The 25,402-nt window shown below is 37.4% G+C and overlaps 1 protein-coding gene across 3 annotated transcripts in view; it reads left to right on the top strand.

Moving 5' to 3' along the window:
• The window catches only part of TMTC2 (transmembrane O-mannosyltransferase targeting cadherins 2), a 393,432-nt gene that overhangs the window by 310,854 nt on the left and 57,176 nt on the right, over window positions 1–25,402 (top strand). For all 3 annotated transcript variants that reach the window (XM_061125343.1, XM_061125360.1, XM_061125351.1), the window contains exon 10: window positions 18,506–18,620. In XM_061125343.1, coding sequence (XP_060981326.1) covers window positions 18,506–18,620 — 115 coding nt within the window. The remainder of the gene's footprint in view (window positions 1–18,505; window positions 18,621–25,402) is intronic.

Genomic DNA, 25,402 nt, shown 5'->3' on the forward strand with positions numbered 1-25,402 from the left:
TCAGAAAATTCTGCTCAGCAATGATAGTTTTTAAAGGCAAAAGGGGGAAAGGATCTCTGAGATTCATCAAGGCAAGAGGTCAAGCTCTGCATCTTTTTCCATTGCGTGCAGGCTAGTTGACTCCTCATGATCTCTTCAGATGTTAACTTGCCTGTGTTGTCTGCCTGCAGAATTGCTAAGGGGGCTGCTGGGCATAGAAAGCTAGTCATTCTTTAACTATTTAATCATTCATTCTTTTTCTAATCTAGGGAAAGAATCAACAGGTTAGGCAAGGTATTGTGGGCATTCAGTAGAGCATAAGTCAGGAGTTAGGTTAAATGTTCTAGTGATCTCATTTCTATAAGGTTTAAGCAGAGCAGAAATAGACAAACAGGAAAGGGGCAAAAGAGCTCTTACAAATCCTCACTTGTCAGACATTATTCTGTCCCTATGAGATTAGGGGTGAAAGTCTGTCTTCTGAAATTTCATGCTGACAGAAGGGCACCATATTCTCCGAGTAGTAGATGTTGACATGGCTTTGTAGCATGTCTTTGCTGACATTCTTAGTTGCCTGCTTACATATATGAGCAGAAAAGTTACAATTATTTTGACACCCACAGTTATCGATTATTATGAACAATAGTGTTAATTCCTTTCTCTTGAGGCCAGTTGTGCTCAAGGTAGAGCAGCTTATGCCATGGCTGTGGTCTGGTCATCACGCAGTTAGCTTTCCCCTCTGGTAGTAGTTACAGTTGGGGCTTTTTTTATGGCTCAGACAGTAAAGACTCTGCCAGCAATGTAGTAGAGACCCAGGCTCACTCCCTGAGTTAGGAAGATCCCTTGCAGAAGGGAATGGCTACCCACTCCAGTATTCTTGCCTGGAGAATTCAGTGGGCAATTAGTTATAATATCTGTAAAACAACTCAAAAATGTGTATCAGAAACTGAAAGATTCTGTGACTCTATTGTCCTGATCATTAACTACTTGAGCTTGCTCTTTTGTGACTCAGGAGGCTTGAGAAACCTCAACTTTTCTGCAAAAAACGGGCAAGGGAGATGGAGAGATCCTTGTGCTTGGGTGGGGGTCAGGAGGGGCAGCAGGATTCTACCCAGTTTCATAAAGGTACAACAGGGAATAAGACAGGCTCCAATGTAGACTGAAAACTGGAAAGGGAGGCACAAATTATAAAAATGATGATTTAATTATAAGTACAATTAGTTTTTAAAAGGAGACACACTGTCAACTAGGGGGACTTGACCTGGGTGGCTGGGGGGCAGGAGAGCTATGCCTGATGCATGTAAATGATAAGTAGGAGTTCTCCAGACAAAAGTGTAGAAGAGAGAGGATGCAATGAAGAACATTAAACCAGAGAAAATGCTGAGGCAGAAGGCAAAGCATGTGTCTGGGAATAATTCAAGGATAGAACTAGAACTGTAGTTAGATGCTAAGGGAAAACACAGGGCATATACATCCAAACTGAAGTACATCCAAATTAAGAGAACTGATCATTTTTCATCTTGGGCCACAGAGAAGTGTGAAGTTTTTTTAAGTCTATAATTATCTGTGTGTTGTTTTTTTTTTTTTAATCATTACTACCAACAAGTTTAGAATCCTGAAATTTATTATTACATTTGTCTAACATTTTGTGATCTTACTGAGTGGTTTCTGACCCTGATCTTGTTTGGTCATTATTTAACCTCTGTGAGGTAGGAATGGATCACAATTACATTTGGCTAAAACAGTAGACAGTAGAAGTTCAGAATTTTCAAGTGACTCTCGGATCAGAAATTTTCAACATATGTCCATGGTGGGAGAAGAACTTGAAAATCCAGCCCTTTCAACTTTTAAGTCCAGAACTTTCTACTGTTACCATCATAGGCTATTATTCTTCAGAATAATTTATGGATATTAAATCTCATTTTAAAAAGTAGTCACTTTTTAAATAGTTAAAGGTAGAAATAGTTAAAACACTGGGTTTGATTTTTCATCAGTGAGCACTTAAAGAAGCCTGAAAACTATTTAATGGGTTGAATTGGTGAGAGGCGTGTGGTTGCTTTTATTATTCATAATTAAAATAAAATGTGACAGTGAACTGAGATTGGTTGTGTTGTAGCATTTCATTTTTAATCACTTCAGAAATTATAAGAGTAATTTTAAAAATTAAATAAAGAACTAAATATTGATATTTTCTTGATTAAAAATGAATATATGTTTTTAGCCTTTGCAAAAATTACATGGAGATTCCAATTATGTTCAGTGCTTCAGACTAAAACATTTTGCTAAAATATCAGTGTTTTGTGTGCCTTTATTGCTCAAGGACAGTACCAGCAGTTCACAGGTGTGTAATTAGAACAGGATTTTTCTAAATGTTGTTCCAAGCAATTTACTTCTTGCCTAAGATTTTTTATTTTTAAATTCACTTTTATAGCAATATGTTTAGTAATTTAATATAATTTAATCTTCATACCACAATAAACTGTGGAAAATTCTGAAAGAGATGGGAATACCAGACCACCTGACCTGCCTCTGGAGAAGCCTGTATGCAGGTCAGGAAGCAACAGTTAGAACTGGACATGGAAGAACAGACTGGTTCCAAATAGGAAAAGGAGTACGTCAAGGCTGTATATTGTCACCCTGCTTATTTAACTTATATGCAGAGTACATCATGAGAAAGTCTGGGCTGGAAGAAGCACAAGCTGGAATCAAGATTGCTGGGAGAAATATCAATAACCTCAGATATGCAGATGATACCACCCTTATGGCAGAAAGTGAAGAGGAGCTGAAAAGCCTCTTGATGAAAGTGAAAGAGGAAAGTGAAAAAGTTAGTTTAAAGCTCAACATTCAGAAAACTAAGATCATGGCATCTGGTCCCATCACTTCATGGGAAATAGATGGGGAGACAGTGGAAACAGTGTCAGAGTTTATTTTTTTGGGCTCCAAAATCACTGCAGATGGTGAATGCAGTCAAGAAATTAAAAGACACTTACTCCTTGGAAGGAAAGTTATGACCAACCTAGATAGCATATTAAAAAGCATAGGCATTACTTTTCCAGCAAAGGTCTGCCTGATCAAGGCTATGGTTTTTTCCAGTGGTCATGTATGGATGTGAGAGTTGGACTGTGAAGAAAGCTGAGCACCGAAGAATTGATGCTTTGAACTGTGGTGTTGGAGAAGACTCTCGAGAGTTCCTTGGACTGCAAGGAGATCCAAACAGTCCATCCTAAAGGAGATCAGTCCTGGGTGTTCATTGGAAGGACTGATGCTGAGGCTGAAACTCCAATACTTTGGCCACCTCATGTGAAGAATTGACTCATTGGAAAAGACCCTGATTCTGGGAGGGACTGGGGGCAGGAGGAGAAGGGGACAACAGAGGATGAGATGGCTGGATGGCATCACCTACTCTATGGGCATGAGTTTGAGTAAGCTCCGGGAGTTGGTGATGGACAGGGAGGCCTGGTGTGCTGAGATTCATGGGGTTGCAGAGTCGGACTCGACTGAGCGACTGAACTGAACTGAATCTTCATACCTGTGTGCATTTTATGTGAGATACTCTCCAGAGACTTTTAGAATTAAAACTTTCCCAGTAGTAAAATATTAAGAAATAAGGAAGGGATTAGCTAAGCTTACAAACAAAAATAAATGGAAAATTACATGATTTATGTGTTTCAAAAAAAGAAGACAAAGGGGTATAGTAAGAATAACTAATAATTCTCAAAAGAAGAAATATAACAAGTTTTAAAAGATAGGTAAACATACAAGTTCATTAGAAATCAAATTCAGGTAACAATGAATTCCTTTCAGTGCTCTAGCCTGTATTCTCAGTAATTCTTCTCTTGGTAATATATCTTGGGAAAATACTAGTTTTTTTCTGTGTTTAAGGTTATCAACAGAGTAATTGAAGCACAGCGTTGCTATTAGAGGAAAAAAATTTAAAAAACATCTAAATGTCCCAAAAAGGAAAATAAACAAATAAACTATGGTTATTCCCTTTTGAGGAAATATAAATCCTAGGTTAAATCTATAAAGGAAATAATAAGAGGCAACTATCTATTATGCATTATGGTACACGAAGAATCATAAATTATACAAAATAACTATATCATTTAAAAAAGTAAAGTAAAATGAGGAAAAATGTCAAGAATTTTAGCTTTTTGGACTTCTTCAGTTAATTTGGGTGGGCAGGCTTAATATTTTTAATTTTGTTTTCTTTAATAAACATATTAGTTTTTGAAGTAATGATTACCTTAGCAAAATATGAAAGAATAAGCATCTTAATCTATTGCCCAGTCTGTAGAAAAGATAGGAAAATTACTATAGGAACCAAATAATTATCCAAAAATTATTTACTAGAACTCAATATGTAAAGTTTAAGACATTAAAAATTAGGTGATAAAGGAATAAAAAGTAGAGGAAGGCATCTTGTCTGAATTCTCTTAAATACTGTATTTCCTTGATGAATTCATCAAATATAATGATAGTACAAACATTTACTAAGTGCTTTTATATCCTGAGAAATTCACATGTAGCATCTCATTTAATTACCACAAAAGCTAAGTGGTGAAGTTACCTGTCTCCATTTTGCAATGAGGAAGGTGAGGTCATCAAGCTATAAGGCAAATTACCTAGGATTTCAGTGCTGTTTAATGTAGAGATAGCATTTGAACTGAAACACTCCTGACTACCATGTTGCACTGACATCATCTCTATGTCAGTGTAAGGGATAAACACAGATGTTTTACATCTATGGATGCTTTATTGGTGGGTGATACCATATGTGTCAAATACACTGAAAGTTGGGAATCACTCACCTTTTATTGTTATTTGGGGCATTCAGAAATAGCAGACTATTTCTATTTATCTTGTCAAACATGAACAACTTATTTAAGGTCCACGCTTCAGTGAATGATGAGACAGTCTTTGTTCGTCTGTTATTTTTTACCTTTTACTCTGAAGCCATAAAAGACTTAAAAATAAGAAAGAGAAATCTTTATGATATTCATACATTTATTATCAGCATTCCATTCTTGGTTCTGTCTGAATTTCCTTTTGAGGAAAGAGAATGGTAAGAATGTTATATACATATAATATTTACTACTTTGAATCCACTACTTGCTGGCCTTTTAAATGTCATGTCCAATTACTTTTGATAGAAATAATATAAAATACTCCTTAAAATATAAACACTAAAACTAAAACTCTTATTATATTCAGTATATATCAATCTATGATTCTTATGCATTGTATACTTGAGTCTTATAAACCTTTTTTCATAAAACACATTTAAAAACTAATTTATTGTGGTAACAGCAATCTGGTGTCATCCAGCCTGACCTCATTGTCATACAAATGGCCACTTGTTAGTCGTACAACTGTAAGCAAATTCCAAACCTCTCAGTGCTCCCATTTCCCCATATGGAAGATGCCGTATTTCTGAGATTCCAAAATGACATCAGGTCTGACTCACTGTCTTAGTCCATTCAGGTTGCTATAATAAAACACCACAGACTGAGTGGCTTATAAACAAACAGAAATGAATTTCTGACAGTTCTGGAATTCTGAGATCAGGGTGCTAGCACTGTCTGGTGAGGGCCCTCCTCTGGATTGCAGACCTCCCCTTGTAAAATTGTTTGGGGGAAGAAATGAGGAAGCTCTTTGAGCCATCTTTTATGAGGACACAAATCTCAGAGCATTCATGACCTAATGACCATACAAAGATGCTACCTACTAACACCTTGGGGGTTAGGATTACAACATTCAGACCATTTCACCCAAGTTGTATTATATTTCATTATGTTTCTAGAAAGAAATTAATACTACAGTTAAAAGCTACACAAGAATGATAAGATGCTTCACATTATTAGGATAATTAAATCAACCCAAGTATTATGGCATGACCAGACTCCAAAGTTTGGAGAATATACTTAAAGGAATCTGCTTGGTGTCATGCCAGGCACATACGTATCTATTAATGCTAGTATTCTTATTATTGAGGTTCAGTCTCAAATATTTGCATTTTTGACCCAGTTGTAGGTGCTTTTATGTATGTTTTGTCACTCCAAGAATCTTAACACTGGGAAAAAATAACATTATGCCTGTTTTACAGAGCAGAATTTAAGATATCAAGAGTGTAAGTGATGTATTGAAGGCCCTATGCCTAGTAAGGGTCTCAACCTTGTCTGACCTCCAGCCCATGATATGTTTATGGCCTTATGCTTTAAAAAATTCACTCTAACTAACTGTAAGTCTGTTGGGTCCACAAAGGTGACACAGACTCAGAATGCTGAGATTTTGGTGGAGTGCTGGTGGAGATACTCATGGAGCTCTTATAATCACCTACTTGAAAACCTCAAGAAGGGCAGCTCAGTCACCAAGGTAGTGAAAGAGCTGGATAGGAACAGATGGAGGGAGGGGCTCATGTAGAGAGAGAGTGAAAAGACAGGAGGAAAGGCCCCAGCCCCCACCCTGTGCAGGTTTATTCATGCTATGTCATTTATTCCTTCTGATAACACAGTGAGGTTATCCGTGTTTAAAAAGTGAAGAACCGGAGACTCAAAACCAGAGAATCTTGAATATAACGAGGTGACCTTTCTCCAGCGCTGAAAATAGTACTTCACACAAAGAAGGTGGCCAGTCAATATTTTATTTAACACAAGAATGACTAAAGAAGGATAGACTGGTTTTCTGTTAGTTTTACTCTTTCCTTTTCTTATCTCCGCTTCCAGTTTTTGCATAGAGATAGAAGGAAATGGCAACCCACTCTAGTATTCTTGCCTGGAGAATCCCAGGGACAGGGGAGTCTGGTGGGCTGCCGTCTATGGGGTTGCACAGAGTTGGACACGACTGAAGTGACTTAGCAGAGAGCAGAGGGAATCTACTTTTTTAAAAATAATTTCTGACTAGATCTTGTTCTGCTAAGAGAAAGTGGACTAAGTTCATGCCTTAGTCCATTAAGACTACTGTAACACAATATCGTGCTTACAAACAACACAAATTTATTCCTCACAGTTCTGAAAGCCAAAAGTCCCAAGATCATGCTCAGCTTGATTCAGTGTCTGGGGCCCGCTTCCTTTTTTATAGCCATGTTCTGTCTAGTTCTCCTGTGGTAGAAGGGACAAGGGAGCTCTCTGGGGTCTCTTTTATGAGTGCACTACTCCCATTCATGAGGACCCTACACTACAACGTAAGTACCTCTTAAAGACTCTGCCTCTGCATAGCATCACTTTAGGGGTTAGGCTTTCAACATATGAAAAGGAAGAAGGCATAGACTTTCAGACTGTAGCAACAATTTACATATATTCTTTTGAAGATTGTATATAGGACTCAAAAAGTCATAAAAACAAGAAGTTGAGAACTGAAGTTTTGGATTAGCACATATAAAGTGCATTGGATTTTGGATGGTGGATCAAGGATTTTGGAATGAGGCACACCCAGCCCTACTGTAGATTACTTCCTTGAGTGTGCCTTCTGCTAGCTTCTTTGCCCCTCAAATTCTTAATCTGGAGATGATTTTTACTGCCTAAAATGAGGGGTCATTTATAATTTCATAAAATAGGTAGCATGTAATAAATGCTCATTTGTTGTTTGGCTGCTCAGTCGTGTCCAACCAACTCTTTGCAGGCTCATGGACTGCAGCCCACCAGATTTCCCTGTCTTTCACCATCTCCTAGAGCTTACTCAAACTCATGTCCATTGAGTCAGTGATGCCATCCAACCATCTCATCCTCTCTTGTCCCCTTCTCCTCCTGCCTTCTATCTTTGCCATCATCAGGGTCTTTTCCAGTCAGTCAGCTCTTCCCATCAGGTGGCCAAAGTATCAGAGCTTCAGCTTCAGCATCAGTCTTTCCAATGAATATTCAGGGTTGATTTCCTTTGGGATTGACTGGTTTGATCTCCTTGCTCTCCAAGGGTCTCTCAAAAGTCTTCTCCAACACTACATTTCAAAAGCATCAATTCTTTGGCACTTAGCCTTCTTTATGGTCCAACTTTAACATCCGTACATGATTGCTGGGAAGACCATGAATTTGACTATATGGACCTTTGTCAGCAAAGTAATCTCTGCTTTCTATTACACTGTCTTGGTTTCTCATAGCTTTTCTTCCAAGGAGCAAGCGTCTTTTAATTTCATGGCTGCAGTCACCATCTGCAGTGATTTTTGGAACCCAAGAAAATAAAGCCTGTCACTGTTTCCATTGTTTCCCCATCTATTTGCCATGAAGTGACGGGACTGGCTGCCATGATCTTAGTTTTTTGAATGTTGAGTTTTAAGCCAGCTTTTTCACTCTGCCATTTCACCTTCATCAAGAGACTGTTTAGTTCCTCTTTGCTTTCTGCCATAAGGGTGGTGTCGTCTGTGTATCTGAGGTTATTGATATTTCTTCCTGCAATCTTGATTCCAGCTTGTGCTTCATTTAGCCCAGCATTTCGCATGATGTACTCTGCACATAAGTTAAATGCTGAGTAAATTATAATAATCTTAAAATTATAGTGAAAACCATACTAATATCCTGGAGAATGAATGAATTGTATAGAACAATTTTTTAATGAAGTATATAAATAAGGGACAGAAGTTAGGGGAAGGGGAGATAGAATAAAGATGTAGGAATTAAGAAAAAGAAGAAATCATTACCTGTCAGCATGCAGATGGAAAGACCAGACACAAAGGGAATGATTTTTGCTTGTAAGAAGAAGAAGGATTATAAGTGACAAGCAATTAGGAACAAGAGAAGAGTTGGGGAGGAGAGAGAGAGAGAAGGAGGGAGGGAGGGAGGCTGTCCTCCCAGTCTTAGCGATTTCATTCAGTGACTGAATGTACTTGGGAGCTTGTTTGCAGTCTGCCTCTGCTTAAGTAAGACAGCTGTTCCCAAAGTGTCTGCATCCTGCCATTGACTCCTCCGTGCCCCTGTGGACACATTTGTAAGTGAATATCTCCCAAAAGCCCTCAGGAATTTTGTGGAGCACAGTGAAAATACTGAGCTCTTCTTAAGCAGAGGATGTAAGCTCCTTGACCACTTCTCTCCAGTCTCATTACCACCCACCTTAACTTAGTCTCAGAGGCATGTTCCTTTCTGGAGCGACTTCAGTGTCTGCCTTTGAGTCCTGCATATGTCTTATCTCCTTCCTTACAGCTCCCGTGTCTCAGATTACATAACATCCTAGAATAAAATGTGACTTCTTCTGTCTGTCTTTAATTAGGTTTACCCCTCATCTAGTTATGGCTTTGTCCTCATCTTTAGGTGATGAAACTCAGACTGTTTGAAGTCTTAGCCTGAAAGTCTTGTCCTTGATGGAGCATACTTGATCCCTGTTGAATCTCTTTATTACCTAAATCTATAGTGGGATCGGTTGCTTCCCCACTCCATGCCCCCATACCACTCCTCCCCTTTCTCTGATCTCTTCAGTTCCTCCCTGGGCACCCCCTTCTCCTTCTTTGTCCCCTCTAATTCCCACTGTCCATCTGATAGTCCTCATAACTCTCTCAGTTTCATAGCCCTTCTGAAAAGAGTCAGGGGAGAAATAAAAGCAATAAAGCAGCACTGGCCTTCCTGGCCTCCTTTCTGGGTGAGCACAGAGCCCTAGCCTGCTAACCGTCTGATCTCCTTTCCCCTGGACACCTTTTGTGCCACCTGTCCAATTCAGGCCAGATTCTTGGCCACATGGTCATGTAGGGACAGATCCAGGGCCTTCCAGCCTGAAGCTGAACTGTCCAGATTGATCTCTTGGGTGTCCTTTTCCTTGTTTTCTTGGCCCACCTGTTTTCTTATCCAGTAACTGTGTCACAGTTATCACTCTGGCTCTGTCTCAGTAAACCAGAGCTCTTATTAACTCAGACTGCCAAAGCACAAAAACATGAAGCAGCAAAACTGGAAGTGAAGGCAGAGAGAGAGTGGTGTGAAGACTGAGAGCAAACGTCACTAAGACATTCATCAAACCTCCCTTCAGAGAAGCAAAAGAGAAGATTCTCCTCGCTAATTTTACTTCTCCCAGGCATAATGAGCACATGTTAACAAGTAGCCTCTCTTCAGTAGAATCTCTTTCCAAAAGCTAGGCTAAATCTTATGTATTTGGTTATTACCCACCCATCTTATCAGGACTTCACTACTCACCTCCTCAGTTAGAAATAGCACAGAAAGTGCTCACTCACCTCTGCTCAACTTCACTGAATCTTCTTATAATTAGATGTCATAACCATTATTACACGTCAAAACCAGTCAGCCTAAATACTTCCACAGTGCCTTTTATTCTTCTTCCAGTCATCTGACACTTTGGGAAGAGCCCTCAGGTATAGATAAATGCTTCTGGATGCTAGTAATAGACAATAAAGGACGGAAATGGTATGGACCTAATGGAAGCAGAAGACATTAGGAAAAAGTGGCATGAGTACACTGAAGAACTGTACAAAAAAGATCTTCACGACCCAGATGATCACGATGGTGTGATCACTCATCTAGAGCCAGACATCTTGGAATGCGAAGTCAAGTGGGACTTAAGAATCATGACTACGGACAAAGCTAGTGGAGGTGATGGAATTCCAGTTGAGCTATTTCAGATCCTCAAAGATGATGCTTTAAAGTGCTGCACACAATATGCCAGCAAGTTTGGAAAACTCAGCAGTAGCCACAGGACTGGAAAAGGTCAGTTTTCATTCCAATCCTAAAGAAAGACAATGCCAAAGAATGCTCAAACGACTGCACAATTGCACTCATCTCACACACTAGCAAAGTAATGCTCAAATTCTCCAAGCCAGGCTTCAGTAATACATGGAACATGAACTTCCAGATGTTCAAGCTGATTTTAGAAAAGGCAGAGGAACCAGAGATCAAATTGCCAACATGTGTTGGATCATCAAAAAACCAAGAGAGTTCCAGAAAAACATCTACTTCTGCTTTATTGACTATGTCAAAACCTTTGACTGTGTGGACCACAAAAAACTCTGGTAAATTCTCCAAGAGATGGGAATACCAGACCACTTAACCTGCCTCTTGAGAAATCTGTATGCAGGTCAAGAAGCAACAGTTAGAACTGGACATGGGACAACAGACTGGTTCCAAATAGGGAAAGGAGTACATCAAGGTTGTATATTGTCACCCTGCTTATTTGACTTATACGCAGAGTACATCATGAGAAATGCTGGACTAGATGAAGCACAAGCTGGAATCACGATTGCTTGGAGAAATATCAATAACCTCAGATATGCAGATGACACCACCCTTATGGCAGAAAGTGAAGAACTAAGGAAAGAGCCTCTTGATGAAAGTGAAAGAGGAGGGTGAAAAAGTTGGCTTAAAGCTCAATGTTCAGAAAACTAAGATCATGGCATCTGGTCCCATCACTTCATGGCAAATAGATGGGGAAACAGTGGAAACAGTGACAGACTTTAGTTTTGGGGACTCCAAAATCACTGCTGATGGTAACTGCAGCCGTGAAATTAAAAGATGCTTACCACTTGGAAGAAAAGTTATGACCAACCTAGACGGCATATTAAAAAGCAGAGACATTACCTTACCAACAACGTTCCATCTAATCAAGGCTGTGGTTTTTCCAGTGGTCATGTATGAACTATAAGGAAAGCTGAGCACCATAGAATTGATGCTTTTGAACTGTGGTGTTGGAGAAGACTCTTGAGAGTCCCTTGGACTGCAAGGAGATCCAATCAGTCCATCCTAGAGGAAGTCAGTCCTGAATATTCTTTGAAAGGACTGATGTTGAAGCTGAAACTCCAATACTTTGGCCACCTGATGTGAAGAACTGATTCATTGCAAAAGACCCTGATGCTGGGAAAGATTGAAGGTGGAAGGAGAGGGGGACAACGGAGGATGAGATGGCTGGATGGCATCACCGACTCAATGGACATGAACTTGAGTAAACTCTGGGAGTTGGTGATGGACATGGAGTCCTGGTGTGTTGCAGTCCATGTGGTCACAAAGAGTCGGACATGACTGAGCAAATGAACTGAACTGAACACTTACCTTGTGCAGTTTATCTATATTTAAATTTGATTATAAGTTGAGCAAAGCCAAGCAATTCACCTCCATCTAGAAATGATGCAGTTTGCTTGTGGTACCTTGCACAACTCCCTTTTCAAATTTATATACATTTTATAGTTAAACTACCTTCATAATCTCCCTTTTCCTCTGCTAGATGGAAACTGTTCCAAAAATAAATGTTGCTTTATCTTCTTATCCCCATATCTTGGGTTGGATACTTTAAACTTCAACTTGTTATTTTCACAAATGGTTGGAATTATTTCACAGTGCAATAGAATATAATAAATTTTAGACACCTTTCATAGTTTGAACTTTTCTGAAATTAAATATCTTTGAAGGTATTAATATAACTGATGTCTGGATCACTTATATTCCAAGGGAAATTCAAAGGTCTGAAATCAGGCCACCATATTGCTCAAGTACAAGAGGCACATTCACAGAGACTAGTTGTGAATGGCACGCTTGTGTATTGTGCACGTGTGACCATTCACTGCAGCCTTGCCTAAGGTCACTGTGAGGTGAGAGGCTATGAATAGGCAAGCACCTGATGACCTGGGCTGGCTAGGTTTTAACTTGGTCTGGAAGAAGAAGCAGTTAGCCGCATAGAGCTATGACTCGGCTAATTCAGTCCTGCTATTGAGTATGTATTTAGTAAATCCCCACTGTGTGCCAGGAATCAAGAGTGAACCACTGTAATATCTGGGGTAGAGCATTCCAGGCAGAGAGAATGGAAAAAGACCCTGGTGAAGGGGTCTTTGTTACTCTGATGTGTTAGATGACCAGCAGGAGCCTACTGTAGATTCAGTGAGCAAGAGGGAGAGAAGTGGAAAACAAAGGAGATGAGGTTGGAGAAGCGATGTGAAGGTTGAGGGTAGAACTCCGTGTTGGTCACATCGGGCAGGATAGTCCAGTGTGATGACTTTCAATTTCCTGAGCCAACTGTGGAATGACAGGACCCCTGACTGCTTGTTGAGAGTAGCCTGTAGAATCAGGGGCAGAAGTGTAGAGACCCATAGGGAAGTTACTGCTGGTATCCAGGGGAGAGGGTGGTTTGAGACAGGGTGGCATCGGAAGTAAGACAGTTCTAGATATATTCTGATAATCTGATGTCCTCTCTGAGGGGACTATTTTAACAAAAATTCTCTGTTCTACCTAAAGATTTTCATTTGCCTTTAACCATTTTTAAAGGCTATGTATGAGTGATTTTTCCTCAAGAGAATTGGATTATCATATCACTTATTACTAATTGTTTTAGTTCCTTAATATAGTTGCACTGATCATAAGACTGAGTTTTTCATAATATTTTTAGTGAGAAATGACAGTCCCAACTAATCATGGGAGTTTAAATGCAGAACGTCTGGAAAGCGGTGTTTGAACCTACAGCTTAAGGCCAGCTTACAGTTTTATGGGTTTCTACCTTTCAGACAGCTTTTTAAATCCAGGAATTAATGAAAGATTTATCTTCACAGGCTTGTCATATTGATATGTTGGTAAAAATCTACAAAGTAGTTAAATTGTTCAGTGAGACAATTGTCTAGAGAAGAAGCAGCATACCTCTAATGCTGAAATAGTTGAATTCAAAACTCTCAACTGCTTTCCCCTTCCCCCTGTGAGGCTACTTACACTCTGGGCCTCTAGAGAAAGCTTTCTCTTTTTATATCCTCTTCTGCCTTTCCCTGCTCAATGTATTTTTTGTTTTATAACTCATCTTTTTTTTTTTCTTTCTCCCTTTAATTGGATACTAGGAAATAAGATGATTGTAATTAACTTGGGTAAGACAAATTACAAACCAAAGAAATAATGATAAGGTATGGTAGCACAGTACACCCGGAGAACAAAATGTATTTTACTTAAATTTTTGTGGTTTCTTTATTTGAAATTCTACTCAATTATCAAGTGCAAAGAATGTGTTTGTCTACTGTATGTGAAAGAGAAGTGATTTCTCAGAGATCTAGCCTGTTAATAAGGAATAAAGCTCTTAAATCTCCTCATTTTGAGGAGTAAACTTGTAAAGTAAACTTACATGTAGTATTTCTTATTCATATACATATGTATTTCTAGCTGTACATGTATGCAGAACCTGGTCATCATGCCTGTGACGTGAGGGAGGGCATGTCACATGCCGTTGATTTCCAGCAGAGCTCAGTCTTACTGGTAGCTAACCTCAGACAGGAGTCCAGGGTATGGTGCAAAGCATTCATTTTCTTGTTCCCATAAGACAGCTGGCTCTTAAGCTGTGGGCCCTATACTGGCAGCATCAGTTTTCTTTAGGAACTTCTTAAAAATGCACATCATAGGCTCTGCCCTAGACCCACTGCATCTGAAATTTTAGGAACAGGACCTAGCTCTCTGTTTTATCAAATCCTCAAAGTGAGTGTGATACGTCCTAAAACTGGAGAAGCACTGAGAGAGGCAGTCTTTCAGGCCTTGCAGATCTGCCAGTGTGGATGGGCTCCCCAGAGGGCCTGCCCCCTCAAGTTTTCTTCCTTTCTGTTCTATCTCCCTTCAGTCCCCGCAGTATCCTGACTCAGTCCTGTCTCAGAAGGAAAGTGAAAGTGTTAGCCATTCAGTTGTGTCAGACTCTTTGAGAGTCCATGGACTGTAGCCCACCAGGCTCCTCTGTCCATGGGATTCTCCAGGCAAGAATACTGGAGTGGGTAGCATTCCCTTCTCCAGAGGATCTTCCCAACCCAGGGATCGATTCTGGATCTCCCGTGCTGCAGGCAGATTCTTTACCATCTGAGCCACCAGGGAAGCCTCAATCTCAGAGCCCCAGTAGGAGATCCAGCTCACCAAGCTTCAGGATCTGGCTCAGTCTTGGTGGGCTCAGTGGTCAACCTTTGTATTCTTCAGTGAAGAGTACTTCTGGCTCACTTGCTAGTACTGATCACTTCTTCTAACCTTGATTCAGTGCTTTATTATGTAAAACAGTTCACCTCCCAATAGTAATCAAGACAAGAGGATTAAGGTCACCAGCCTGTCACATGTGCTATAAGTGGGGCAGTCATGGTGGAACAATTCTGGTTTATCACCCCTTGTTCCAATACAATTAACAATACCATTCCCTTTTACTCTTGTAAGTGCTCTAGTTTAGACTGGTAAATTATATTACAGTGAACTTAAACAGTAGGCAATTCTAACACTACTGGAAAGTGATCAAAGAAGGCTTCGCCAAATAGGAAGTGTCTTAGGAAAGGAGGAGTGTTTAGTAAGGAAGTGAAACATGTCCTATTATGCTAGGTGGGCAAGACAGGCAGCCTGGAGATTGGGGCGGGACAAGGCAGAGAAACCGTAGAGGCTGGGAGTTGAGGGCCAAATAAGGATGTGAAGCAGCAGGTTACGCTAAGGGAAGCAGGGTAGTTCAGTGTCTGGAGCTGGGCCATGGTGGGAGCAATAACACAAGAAGCTAGTAGAAGAGGAGCTATTAAGGTAGCCTTTTAGGAGTAAGGGCAAATTTTGTTATTCCCCAATAACAATTTAGGATCAATTTAGGATCTTTGGATAATTATGTAGAAGAAACCTAGCATGTCTTTATTTCTTTATTTATGTTGGTTCTGTGTATTTGAAATGCTTTTTGCTCTATTTTTCCATCAATTGTGAGCTCTATTCAAGCAACTGATTACTGTATAACACAGTATAATAATAATGTATCAATATTTTCAACTTTGGTTCAGATTTTCAACTTGACTTAAAAAACACCACATGATTCACATTGCCTAATGTTTTATAACTTTATCATAGCAGAACACTAACTAGACTATTGAGATCTATGACTTATTGAGAACAGAATGGAGGGAATTAGGCAGATACTACAAAGTCTATGTTCTGTGGCAAAGCTTACCTAAACTGTAAGGAAATGTTTTAAAATATTTTGAAAATTGCCTATTTGATTTTACATAACTAGTTAGTTACACTTTTTTTTGTTGTTGATGAACATCAGGGATACGTTCAGCATTAGTAGAACTTGAAAGGCTTTGCCCTGGTCATTGCATATCAACTGTCCTTCTAGGTTATTGAGTATCATTGTCTTCATCACCTTGACTTCTTGTCACTGTCCCTCTGTTTCTTCATGGACAGTATAGATTTCATTTTTTTCCCCCAGAACTAATATATCTCCTTTTCCTTTTACCATCTGGAATAATAAGATAACCTTCAGTATTCCATTAATTGTTGCATTTCCCTTCTATTAATACAGAATACATTTTCAGAATTAATAACTGTCTGGAAAGGAAAAAGAATAATTAATAAATTCCTACATTATCCTTTGTTTAAATATCACATAAGTAATTAGTATATTTATTAATACATTTAGTTAGGTAAATAGGCCTTGAAGATAGGTAGCAATTAATATTATGTTCTAATTTTTAACCTGTAAGAAGCATAACTAACTGAAAAATGAGTTTAGCCTGGTATCCTGTACCAAGGCATATGTGCAGAGATATTAATATTCAGTATGCTGCAGATTGTCTATTTTTTGTCCTACTTTATTAAAACCTCATATACTTTAAATTGAATCTCATTTCAACATGTCTGTAGAGTTAATGTCTACATGAATTCCTTAAGTAATACATTTTTCTATGTATCAACATAACTACTTACAACTCTGTTTTCTTAATAGTTTTCTGATCCCCAAATTATGTTTGTTTTGGGAGATGAGAAAGGTGCCAAATGTTATGTGAAAAACTAAGAAAGTGACATAAAACATTTTGTAGAAACAACTAAAGGACCTCCAACTTCTGTCAAAAAGTAGGATTAAAAGCCTAGGCCTGGCTTTACTCTTCATTCTTTACCAGTTGAAGTTTAGAAGCCGGGCTTAAGTACAAGCAGTGGCTGTGGTTGATTATAAAACCTTAAAGTGGAAAGTTTCCTCTGTATTTTAAGAACTGCCTTTTAGATCAGAAGATGATTTGTAATATTTACTAGTTAAGCAGTAAGCAAAGAATTTACCATTTTTAAAGTTTTTCAGTTTCTTTGTATGCCTTAGGACTTGTAAATCATTTTTCCAGCAATATTTCATAGTGTGAAAGTCTTGAACTCTAAGAAAACAGGAATCTCAAAACAAACAAAAATAATAAAATTAAACAACTCTATAAACCTGTCAATTGCCTGGGTAGTTTTTGTATACCTATGTCCTCCCTTGATTTGATTTTCATTTGATTATCTGTATCAGATAAGGTTTAACATCATTACTTTTTCTGCTAATAAATCCTGACCTATAGAAAGCAGCCTGATCTCTCTGTTTGCATATTTACAGCCTTAAAATTGGTCCCAACTTTTTTCGCCTTTCTTTGCCTTTACAATATGATTTTGGGGTAGCATCATACAACAGTTCTTGAGAGAGAGTTTTGAAGAATTGTGTGGCTTTATCTGCAATAATTTTAACCTTGGAAAGCTGACCTGAAAGTAATCTCAAAAATGTGAATTTGTGAATATTCTTTTGTGTTTAGTAGTCAACCTATAAGATAATCCTAAGCCAATCTTTCTATGTTCTTTCAATAATTTTAGTGTTACTTAGATAAGGAAATAAATGTATCTTAATATGGGTAGTACTGTGCATAAGCATCAGAGACAAAAACTGCTTTAAAGGACCAATAATTAAAATCAGCTCATGTATTTTTTTTTCCTACAAAGCAACTCTCACCTTAGAGTCTCAGAGGTTTATAGCTAATAATTAAATTTTACACTAGTGATGCAACATAATGATTATAGTGACTTACATAGGTGAAACAACTAATGTTTAAACCATTTGATGAGTGGCTTACTGAAATATATTGCACCTGAGCTATAGATTTATCAGAACTAACATAGTGCCTTAATCCCCACTTTGACCATCAGAAAACTAAAATCTTCCCAGAAATTTTTTGTTTTGTTACACTTAAAATATATATATATATATATATATATATATTTGTTACACTTAAAATATATATATATATTTGTTACACTTAAAAAAAAATATATATATATATATATAATACTGATATTACACATATCAGTTTGTGTATCCATCATTCCAGTCAAAATACAGACGATTTCGATCACCACAAGCATCCTGTCCTTTTATAATCACATACCCAACAGGAACCAATATTTAAAGCAAGCTTTATATATATATATAAATTTTATATATATATTTTTTATATGTAATTTATATATAATTTAATATTATATATATATAATTATATATATATATACATTTTTTGTTTTGTTACACTTAAAATATATATATATATATATTTTACATATTTGTAACATACTTTTAAATTTGTTCATTTTATTTCTTGCTTCAATAGTCTGTGGAGGATTTTTAAGAAAAAGAAATGTGTTAATGTAACAGATTTGGTGCACTACAATGTTCTGCAATTAAGGGAAAGGCATATAAAATATGCCTGAATAATGAGCATGTAGATGTGCAGCACACGTAAATCTTAGCTTTGTATCACCTTTACCACAGTTCTTAGAGTTTTCTCTATAGCAGCTTTAGTTGTTTCACAGGATTATTATTTTCTAGGTTGCAGCTCACTTGACTTCATGCTTTGCAGGTCAGTTTCTTCTGGAGGAAGCCCGCCTCATAGAAGCAGCTGAGATGGCGAAAAAGGCAGCTGAACTGGACAGTACCGAGTTCGATGTTGTCTTCAATGCTGCCCACATGCTCAGGTATGGTTTTTGCTAGTGTGCCTGTAAGGACTAACACTAGAGCTTTAAACCTATTCAATTAATCTAATTTAATCAATTATACTAATTCCCCTTTTTGTAAGTACCACCTTACACTACATTCCAAAATGAATTATGCTGCTTAATCATGTTAAAATCAGTTGGGTCTGTTTAATTCATTATGGTTTATGTGCCCAGTATATAGAGTATGTGAGAGTTTAGGATTCTCTGAAAATTATTTGAGACGCTTTTCCATTAAACAATTATTGCCCATAAAATACAAAAGGAAAACTGCAAAATTGAAATTAATAATTGTCTAATTAAATGTCTCCAAGACAGAACATGTGTCAATTAGTCAACTGCATCTCAGTATTTGTGTTTTGTATTAATTATTTTGAATGTGGCACATGAATACATTTTATTATGCTTGATAGTAGAGAGGATTATCAAATATAAATATTCTGAAGGCCTATCAAATTCAAAGATAGCCCTATAATTAACATTGTTGTTACGTGTTGAAGTAGTATGTTTTTAAACCTATTTATGCATCTCTTCTCAGAAAGATTGTTTTGGAGACTAATTACAATAATTCAAAACAATTAAAAGTCATATGAACAGTTTTTGTGTCAATATAAAATGAAAGTGAATGCATTAAAGGAGGATGTTTTTAAGAAACTCAAATGATTTATACAGTTGTTGAAAAAGCATTATTTATTCTATTAGCCATGTATACACCCCTTCTCAGGTGTGGTTACTTGAAATCCACTCTAAAAGTCTCCATGCAGATGCTTCCTTAGGTAACATTCCCACTATGGCTCAGAGCCTGGCTTCTGGGAAGTTTCTGATTACATGGATCACTCTTACCTGGGAAGAAGAATAACAGAGAATTGGTCCACCTTTGGATGATTTTAAAAGATGGACTTTAGAGAAAAATTGAGGAACATTTAAAAATAAAAATTTTTTGAGATGATTATAGATTTGCATGCAGTTAAGAAACAACACAGAGAGATCCCTATACAATTTATCCACTTTCCCCAGTGGTGATATCTCGTAGAACTACCATACAGTATCAAAACCAGTTTTACTTATACCATTGTGTGTATCTGTGTGTATTTAGTTTTGTGCACTTTTATTACACGTTCAGTTTGTGTATCCATCATTCCAGTCAAAATACAGACGATTTCGATCACCACAAGCATCCTGTCCTTTTATAATCACATACCCACCAGGAACCAATATTTAAAGCAAGCTTTATAAATTACTTTGAGATTTTATTTATAATTTGATATTATTAATGTAACTATATCTTAGTGGTTTCCTCCTTGGCTTTTAATAAATTTTTAATAAGAAATTCAAAGTCTGAGAGGGAAAAGAATACTGTGAGGTTTCAGTTGAATACCCTCATTTCACATTAATGCTTAGCATTCCTAAAGTGGATACTTTCAAAGAGAAATCATGATTCAGTAAACTATTGGTATATTTTAAAAATAAATTGTAACCAGTTTGCAAGAACCTTCAATGGAAGGATAATTTTTTTAAAAGACAAGTTTAATGTGCATGACAAGGTCAGGTGCTGTGATGGGAAGGGGACCTTTTGTTCTTCATGAATAAAACACTATGCTTTTAGTCACAGTAAACCATTTACAAGAATGTGCACGCACAAGTTTCTAGATGCTAATTCATCTTAATCATAATAGATACTTTCATCAACAAGACATTTTGCTACATATTAATATCTGAAATTCAAGGTCTACCAATGTTCATTATAAGAACAATTACAAAAAAGGTCCTTGTTAAATATATCACTTGTAATTTTTCCTTAGTTACCGTAGTGCTAGAAACCAGTGGAAAGTTTTGTAATACATTGGCAGCATGGAAATTCTTAGGATTTATTTGTCAAAACCTTCTCTCTGGCTTTCTGCAGTATGCATTCCTTATCAAGTTGCATTCAGTCAGTGCCTTTCTATCGTGATTGCAAGAATGACCACCGCAGCCTGCCCATATCCTATTCAACTTGGTGGCAGCTCCTATGAATGTTTTTGCTTATTTTTTCAGCTCTGTCAAATTCAGGTATTTCTTGAATGCTTACTGTGAAAGCTGAACACCAACCTCTTCCCTTATTAATCAAGAATATTTAGAGGTTTTCTGAAAACTAATAAGAAAAGCTAATGATTTTCCCTTGAAGGCAGCCTTATCAAAATGGTTAGCTGTCAAGATTTCGCTTATTCAGTGTTGCATCTAATATTTCCCTTGGTGATGCCACGTTGTGGTAAATTGAGTTTGATGTTAATTTTTCCTAAAGAACTCTGTTCTTTCATAAGATATATAGGAGACAGAATTGCAAGGTTTGGTGATGAATTGGATGTGAGGGAAAGGGCAGAAGTCTCCCTGGCTGTGTCTTGAATTAATGGTTGACCTAAGATCCAAAATCAGCAATTTAGGAAATGTTAGAGTTCAAGACAAGATTTGAAGCATCCTTATTTAACTTCCTTTTCCTAGGCTAATTCCCAGTGAGTTGACCCAAGGAATCTATTAATAGACAAAAAGCTGCTCATCACAAAAGCCAAAAAAGAAAAGAGGAAAAAAAAATTATTCCCCCAGAAGAAACTAGATTGGAAGAGCCCATCAAGGGGAAAATCTTTATCTTATTCAGACCTTAAAGAGGCTAGAAATTTGCAAAATTTCTAACAGACTCATTTTAATTCTCAATAATAGATGAACATCTTTTTCTGTAGAATTAGAACATTTCTAATTAACCCACTCCAGTATTCTTGCCTGGAGAATCCCATGGACAGAGGAGCCTGGCAGGCTACAGTCCATGGGGTTGCAAGAGTCGGACACGACAGCAACGAAACCACCACCACCAATTTCTATTGTCAAGGTGATTCACAAGAGCACTATGTGGTATGGAAGTATTAATGCTGCTCACCAAATATATTTGGGCTTCTGACTTGAAGAAACATAACGGGACTGCACTTTCTTTACTTCTCCCAAGTTGAAGGCCTCTCTGGGTCTTTTTGGGTCACTCAATGTTTGTAAATGTGATATATGTTACTTTCAAGCCAAAGTTGTAGGAGTAAGTGGAAATAGATCCTGAAATAATCAGTGAGAGACAAACCTCCCTTCTCACCTGCATTAGATAGGTTGAATGAGTGCAAAACAAATTTTATCCCTTCACTGAGATTTGGGATGTGTCTGTTATTGAAGTGTAATCTAATCTGTCTGAACTGAATATATCTGTGAAAATAAAATAGGTCGTTGAAAAGAGGGATCAGGTAACGTCAGAAAAATTTACTCAGTGATTAATAGGATCTCTGATTTTATAATTACAGTGGAGGTAATGTAAAATTCATAGATAGATAATTTAAACAGAAATTATAGGTATTTTCCCAGTACTTACTGAAAAACACTAAAGATATGAAAATGATGGCTGAAAGTATAAAAGATTGGAGGATAGAATGATAATGGTATATATACAGTAGTTTTATATATATATATATACACACACATATATATACATATAATTATGTATAGCATACAACTGTGTACATATAGTTATTTATACACGTATATAGGTAGTATTTATATACTACTATATACATGTAATATGTATACATGTACATGTACACATGTAATATGTGATACTTTTGTCTGTATATATAAATGCGTGTAATGTAACTATATGCTATTATATATGGCACAAAAATGAAAAAGTGTAGTGCTAGTCTCTCATCGTGTCCAACTCTTTGCTACTCCATAGATTGTAGCCCCCCAGGGTCTTCAGTCCACAGAATTCTCCAGGCAAAAATACCAGAGTGGATAACCATTCCTTTCTCCAGGGGATATTCCCACCCCAGGGACTGAACCTGGGGCTCCTGCATTGCAGGCAGATATTTTATCATCTGAGGGACCAGAGAAGCCCATATATGGCATATATACACATATAATTGTATTTGTTTTATAGATGTTAATGTAAACAGAAAATTTTTGAAGGAGAACCTAGAGCAGATAAACAATTATCAACAGATAGAGAAAATTTCCAAGATAGGATGAAGGTCTTTAATCATCATATTAAAAGTCAAATTAATGAAAAGAGATCTACTCCTAAACTTATCTTCATGTTTGAGTCACTATTTTTAGTTGCTCACTAAAGAATCCACTCTTGCCAGTTTAAACAGAAACAGGATTTATTGTAGAGAATTCTGCAGTCCACAGGCTCTTCTGACAGGACTGAGAGTACTCTACATAACCAGAAATAATTTCTACCGCCTGACTTTCCTTGCAGCACAGCAGATTTTAGAATCCAGAGCTCTGTCATCATCACCCACAAGGAACCAAGAAGAGCAAGCACCACATTCATGAGATGATTCTTCTGGGTGCAGCTGCCCCTCCCCCAACCCCCTCACCCCCAGCCCATTATGCTTACTTCTGACTTTGACTCTCATGAGTTTGCATCTGATTGATGGAACTTGAGTTTTGTGCTGATACTTTGGCTGGAAGAAAGCTGGAAGATGAGGGACTTTCTGGCTTTTGCCTTGTTTGGGAAGACAGGATCCACATTTTGGCTAATTACTAAATATATTTCCAGGAAGAGTGATCACAGATGTTGAAGGCCTCACATAATATTAGAACGTTGACTACACGTGTTGACAGTTTTAGTACTTCAAATAAAATGGAAAAGGAAAAAGTACTGGATGTTTCCAGATGAGAGCATTAAAAAAAAAAGCAGATTGGTTATCATCAAAGGAAAATATCAAAGGAATTTAAAATACTAAAACTTAGTAGAGTTATGTCTGTAGAGTTGTGAGAGGAAAGTATTGAATCAATTATTCTGTTAGAAGCATCTTGTATGAATGGATTTATTCAGTGTTCTCCCAGAACTGGAAGCTTGAAAGCACACAAGGATATTTGACACCTGAGAGGAAGGATTGAGATGCTGAAAACAAATTTAACTTATTCCCAGCATTCATGGGCTGTGATGAAATTCTTTTTTTTTTTTCTTTTTCTTTTTTAAATCCACTTATAGGGTAATGAAGGAACAAAAGTAGCATTTATTCAAATACCCCCTGCCTACCTGGACCATATTTTACATTTTATGTGTCACCTTCTTAATTATAATTGCACATATATGAAGAAGATATTTATATTCCCATTTTACAGATGAAGATGCTGAGGCTCAATGTTAGTTATTTCATATGGTTGGTAAAGCTGGGATTTGTGCTTAGCATATTCTGGCCAATTGTCACTGTGTCCCATTGGCTCCCTCACATCTTTATAACTGAGCAATTACCTAGAAGCTGTGACTCCTGAATTTACTGATGGAAAAAGGATTTAAAGGGAGTAACAGATTTTCAAGTATGTCAATCCTAAATAGTAAGATCCTTCCAATATTATTAAATTACCCTATATGATAAATTTTAGAAAGTAGATTTATAGTCATAGGAGAGTGATCTCAAGTTTGTACTTGGAGATGTTAAGTTTTTAGACGTATCATCTTAGGATGGTGTCATACTGCTGAGATAACTGCAGTTTCCTTTTTTCCAGGTCTAAGGGTCCAAGGTGTCACTGCTTCCTAAGTAGTAAGAAAGGCAAAACTGTACCAGCAGGTTCCCAATGTTTCCCTAATTTTTAGAGAGCAGAGTGAATATTTGAGAAAAAAATTGTTATCTTTTGGTTTTTATTCTCAAATAATTTTACTGGAAGTGACATAAAATTGAAGTTCTTAAGGGATAAAGGAACAAAGTCAGATTATTTCTCAGAGCGGATTATGTATACAAAAACACACACACACACACACACACACACACATGCACACATATGTTGGATGTTGGAAATATCTCCAAGGCCCTCTGGGTCATATGCTTTCTTCTTTAATACTTAGCAAATTATCAAAGACCACTTGAAAAGTTACTGGATTTTCCATTTATGAATTGTACTTTTCTGACCAATTTTGGTCAGGAAGGGCTTGTTTCAACTAGGTCGTAATGGGTTGTAAGGTCTTTAAAGCAAAGGGGCGTGACAGGGACTCCCCTGCTGGTCCAGTGGTTAAGACCATGCTTCCACTGCAGAGTTCACAGGTTCAATCCGTGTTCAGGGAACTGCGATCCCACATGCCTCACAGCCAAAAAGTAAAAAAAAACAAAAAAGGGGAAATAAATAAATAGGGCCAAGAAATTAAAAAAAAAAAAAAAAACTGTTAAAAGAGGCATGGCAGATGAGGTTGAAGAAAGGTAGGCATCTTCCTACTTCATGCCTTGCAGACATTAATGTATGTGTGAATCATGAATCACCAGAGATCTTGTTACACCGCATGTTCTAGTTTAGGATGTGTAGGTGGTACCTTTACCCTTCCAAAGAAAGTCCCAGGTAATGCTAATGATGTTGGTTCGTAGACCTCTCCTATAAGGAAGTTCTAGCTTGCCTTTCCTTTTGTCATCGCTCTCAACCCAGTCTCTCCACCCAAGCATTACACCTTGAATATAAGTATTATATGGGAATATTATAGTGGACATTACCAATACACATTTCCTCATTTCCTCTCTTTTTATTGTGTAATCTTTACAGATACAGGCTTAACGTGTCCTAAGCAGCACTGAAAGATTTGAGGCCATTAAAGAATGGGCTGACACTCTTATGGGACATCAAGAAATGTCCAACTTTAAGGAATTATTTTGTAAAACTAAAACATCAACAAAGTCTTTTCTTCTGTTACAGCTACATTTCCGCTTTGCCTCTCTCTCCTTGATGTTTAGCATTGAGATGGATGCCTACTGACCATGAGGCCA

Source organism: Dama dama, chromosome 3 (assembly GCF_033118175.1).
Source record: "Dama dama isolate Ldn47 chromosome 3, ASM3311817v1, whole genome shotgun sequence".
Lineage (NCBI taxonomy): Eukaryota > Metazoa > Chordata > Mammalia > Artiodactyla > Cervidae > Dama > Dama dama.